Source organism: Danio rerio, chromosome 21, assembly GCF_049306965.1.
Source record: "Danio rerio strain Tuebingen ecotype United States chromosome 21, GRCz12tu, whole genome shotgun sequence".
Classification (NCBI taxonomy): domain Eukaryota; kingdom Metazoa; phylum Chordata; class Actinopteri; order Cypriniformes; family Danionidae; genus Danio; species Danio rerio.
In genome coordinates this window covers 897,501-902,500 of record NC_133196.1, presented here as the reverse complement: position 1 = coordinate 902,500, position 5,000 = coordinate 897,501, and the positions used below count along the sequence as shown (strand labels likewise).

At 42.7% G+C, this 5,000-nt stretch overlaps 1 protein-coding gene across 2 annotated transcripts in view; it reads right to left on the bottom strand.

Annotated features, from left to right (window-relative positions):
• uhrf2 (ubiquitin like with PHD and ring finger domains 2) overlaps positions 1–4,478 on the bottom strand; it is a 42,128-nt gene extending 37,650 nt beyond the window's left edge. For both annotated transcript variants that reach the window (XR_012397023.1, XM_073935602.1), the window contains exon 1: positions 4,196–4,478. Coding sequence is in view for 1 of the 2 variants with exons in the window: in XM_073935602.1 (XP_073791703.1) it covers positions 4,196–4,348 (153 nt within the window). In the remaining variant the exon portion in view is untranslated. The remainder of the gene's footprint in view (positions 1–4,195) is intronic.
• Positions 4,479–5,000: the final 522 nt, after the last annotated feature.

The window sequence follows — 5,000 nt, the reverse complement described above, 5'->3', positions numbered from 1 at the left end:
GTGAGTGAGTGAGTGATTGTGTGAGTGAGTGATTGTGTGAATGAGTCAGTGAGTGAGTGATCGTGTGAGTCAGTGAGTGAGTGAGTGTGTGAGTGAGTGAGTGAGTGTGTGAGTGATTGTGTGAATGAGTGATTGTGTGAGTGCGTGATTGTGTGAGTGAGTGAGTGTGTGTGAGAGAGTGATTGTGCAAGTGAGTGAGTGAGTGATTGTGTGAGTAAGTGTGAGTGAGTGATTGTGTGAGTGAGTGAGTGCGTCAGTGAGTGAGAGTGAGTGAGTAAGTGATTGTGTGAGTGTGTGAGTGATTGTGAGTGAGTGATTGTGTGAGTGAGTGATTGTGTGAATGAGTGATTGAGTGATTGAGTGAGTGAGTGTGTGTGTGTGTGTGTGAGTTAGTGAGTGAGTGATTGTGTGAGTGAGTGATTGTGTGAGTGAGTGAGTGAGTCAGTGAGTGAGTGATTGTGTGAGTGAGTGATTGTGTAAATGAGTGATTGAGTGAGTGAGTGTGTGTGTGTGTGAGTTAGTGAGTGAGTGATTGTGTGAGTGAGTGATTGTGTGAGTGAGTGAGTGAGTGAGTGTGTGAGTGATTGTGTGAGTAAGTGATTGTGTGAGTGAGTGTGTGAGTCAGTGAGTGAGTGGGTGAGTGAGTGATTGTGTGAGTCAGTGAGTGAGTGAGTGTGTGAGTGAGTGATTGTGTGAGTGAGTGAGTCAGTGAGTGAGTGATTGTGTGTGTGATCGTGTGAGTGAGTGGGTGAGTGAGTGAGTGTGTGAGTGATTGTGTGAGTGAGTGATTGTGTGAATGAGTCAGTGAGTGAGTGAGTGTGTGAGTCAGTGAGTCAGTGAGTGATTGTGTGAGTGGGTGAGTGAGTGATTGTGTGAGTGAGTGATTGTGTGAATGAGTCAGTGAGTGAGTGAGTGAGTGAGTGAGTCAGTGAGTGATTGTGTGAGTGAGTGTGTGAATGAGTGATTGTGTGAGTAAGTGATTGTGCGAGTGAGTGATTGTGTGAGTGAGTGAGTGTCTGTGTGAGAGAGTGATTGTGCAAGTGTGTGAGTGAGTGATTGTGTAAGTGAAGGAGTGAGTGAGTGATTGTGTGAGTGAGTGATTGTGTGAGTGAGTGATTGAGTGAGTGATTGTGTGAGTGAGTGATTGTGTGAGTGAGTGAGTGATTGTGAGTGAGTGAGTGATTGTGTGAGTGAGTGAGTGATTGTGTGAGTGAGTGAGTGATTGTGAGTGAGTGATTGTGTGAGTGATTGTGTGAGTGAGTGAGTGATTGTGTGAGTAAGTGAGTGATTGTGAGTGAGTGATTGTGTGAGTGAGTGAGTGATTGTGAGTGAGTGATTGTGTGAGTGATTGTGTGAGTGAGTGAGTGATTGTGTGAGTAAGTGAGTGATTGTGAGTGAGTGATTGTGTGAGTGAGTGATTGTGTGAGTGAGTGAGTGATTGTGAGTGAGTGATTGTGAGTGAGTGATTGTGTGAGTGAGTGAGTGAGTGATTGTGAGTGAGTGAGTGATTGTGTGAGTGAGTGAGTGAGTGATTGTGTGAGTGAGTGATTGTGTGAGTGAGTGATTGTGTGAGTGAGTGAGTGATTGTGTGAGGAAGTGAGTGATTGTGAGTGAGTGATTGTGTGAGTGAGTGATTGTGTGAGTGAGTGAGTGATTGTGAGTGAGTGATTGTGTGAGTGAGTGAGTGATTGTGAGTGAGTGATTGTGTGAGTGAGTGAGTGATTGTGTGAGTGAGTGATTGTGTGAGTGAGTAATTGTGTGTGTGAGTGAGTGAGTGAGTGTGTGAGTGATTGTGTGAGTGAGTAATTGTGTGTGTGAGTGAGTGAGTGAGTGAGTGAGTGAGTGAGTGAGTGAGTGAGTGTGTGAGTGAGTGATTGTGTGAGTGAGTAATTGTGTGTGTGAGTGAGTGAGTGAGTGATTGTGTGAGTGAGTGAGTAATTGTGGGAGTGATTCTCTGTGAATGTATGTGTGTGGTCAGGATGAACTCTGAGCTCCTCTGGGTTCATGAATACCACACAAGAACCACAAACCAGTACATGACATACACATGCACACACACGCACGCACGCACACACACACACACACACACACACACACACACACACACACACACACACACACACACACACAAGAAATGAGACATTTCATCCACTGCAGAACAGAACATGAAGTCCATCCACAACAGGCCACAATCCAGACAGTCTACTGCAACTCTAGTGCCCTACCTAGACAACACCCTACAGAGGGCCTTTAGTGGTGTTACTTCCTTACAGACTCGACAGCCACATCAAGCTCATAACAGACAGTCTACACCAAAGACCTTAACTGAACTATCAAAACTGAGAAATACTGTGGCAACACAGTGGCTCAGTGGTTAGCACTGTGGCCTCATCGCACTGGTTCGAATCTCGGCTGGTTAAGTTGGTGTTTCTGTGTGGAGTTTGCATGTTCTCCTCGTGTTGGCGTGGGTTTCCTCCGGGTGCTCCGGTTTCCCCCACAGTCCAAACACATGCGCTATAGGGGAACTGATCAACTACACTGGCCATAGTGTATGAGTGTGTGTGAATGAGTGTGTATGGGTGTTTCCCAGTACTGGGTTGCAGCTGGAAGGGCATCCTTTGTGTAAAACATATGCTGGAATAGTTGGCGGGTAATTCCGCTGTGGCAACCCCTGATGAATAAAGGGACTAAGCCGACAGAGAATGAATGAGTGAGTGATGGATGCTGTTTTAATCTGATGTAAATAAGCAGCTCTATGAGGATAATTATAACACAGACGAATAGGGAACTTTGTTCAGCTGATGAATGAAACATTTCCGACCAATCAGAGTCTCTCCTATTTAAAGGGACAGATCATTCAGAAATGATAATAATAAATCAATTATAATAGCTGGAAAGAAGCAGACAAACACTAATAAACATACTATTAATTAAATAAATGTTAACACTTTATTATAAGCTTCCCTCACGACACGTATTCTGCATATTAGTAATTACAATTCATTAATTATGCATAATTACACACAACTATCCCTATTTCCTTCAGCTTAGTCATTTAATCATCAGAGGTCACCACAGCGGCATGAACCACTTACTATTCCAGCATATGTTTTACACAGTGGATGCCCTTCCAGCTGCAACCCAGTACTGGGAAATAACCACACACACACACACACACACTACTGCTAATTTCGTTCATCAATTGCCCTATATGTAAAACAATTAATTGCAAACTGAAGTGAATAAATAATGTGATTAAATGGTTCAAATTTGTATGTTTTACCCGATTATTTACAGTTTTTGTTATAGAAATTATAGAAAACTCCAGGGTCTGCGTGTATGTACAGTACACACACACGGACATGTATTTGTATAGTACGTACACACACAGACGTATACATGTACAGTACACACAGATGTGAACGTGTATAGTAGACACACATACATGCGCACACACACAGATGTAAAATTGTATAGTACACACAAACACACGCACAGATGTATACATATACAGTACGTACACGTACACACACACACACTGATGTATACATGTATAGTGTACACAAACACACACAGAGATGTATAGTACATACATACACACACAAACACACAAAATGTAAACACATTCAGTACACACACAGAGATGTAAACATACAGTATACACACACACACACACACACACAGATGTATAGTACATACATACACAAACACACAAAATGTAAACAAGTACAGTACACACATGTAAACATGTACGTACGTACATACACACACACCGGTGTAAACGTGTACACACATATATACACACACATGTAAACACGTAGAGTACACACACAGATGTAAACGTATAGTAAACACACGCACATTGATGTATACATGTACAGTACACACACACACACACACACACAGGTAAACGTACTGTACACACACGCGAGCACGCGCGCACACACAGATGTAAACATGTACAGTACAGACAGATGTACACATGTACAGTACACACACGTGCGCGCGCGCACACACACACACACACACACACACACGCAGATGTATGTACACATGTACAGTAACGTTAGACGGACTGTCAGCGGAAGCGCGGGTCTGTGAGCAGGAAGTTTAGAGTTTTCTGGCCGAATCCGGATCAGTTCGTGCTCGTTCTGCGCGGTTGCGCCATCAGCAGGAGCAGAAGGCGGGTTTTTACCTGTTTTCCCCGGTAGAAGAGCCTCTGCTGCTCCGGTTTGACGTTAAAGATGTCGCGGATCTTCACGCGCAGACTCTCGATCTTGGTGAGGCGCGAAAGATCCTCCACCGTGCGCGTCTCCTTACCGTCGATCGTCCGGATCTGGATCCACATCGTCGCCGAACCGTAAACACTAAACACACACCGAATAAACACACCGAGCGCGCTGAAGTGCGTGTGTTTGGGGGAGTCGGGGGCGCGCGCGTGCAAGTGTGCGCGCTCAGGGATCCATGCGCGCTCCTCTGCGGGGAAACGCGCCTCTCGCAAACGGGGGTCACGGCGAGTCTCGCGAGGACACGGAAAGTCTCGCGGAATGTAAATATATGGAGAAATACAGGAAAAATAGAGTGATTTTAAAGACACAGAGAGGCTTATTTGTTATAATAATAACAATAATAATAATTATAATAATTATAAATAAGTCAAATCAAATAAAAACAGACTACAATGAGTATTTGGATACACATTTATACAGTGGTGGAACTCTGACAAATATCAAAATAATTGAAATGAAATGTTTTTGTTTTTAATTATAAAAGTTTTTATGATAAAAAATAAAAATAAAAACTAAATTAATAAATATTGTGCACAAGGAGCTGTGAAAAGGTGATTTTAAAGACGCAGATGCTTATTTCTAAATATACATAAAATAATAAATAAATAAAAACACACAGTAATGACATATATAACAATTAAACAAAAACTACAATTATTTTTACTCATTTAAGAAACTAAAATCACATTTTTTAAAGACGTAATTAAAAAT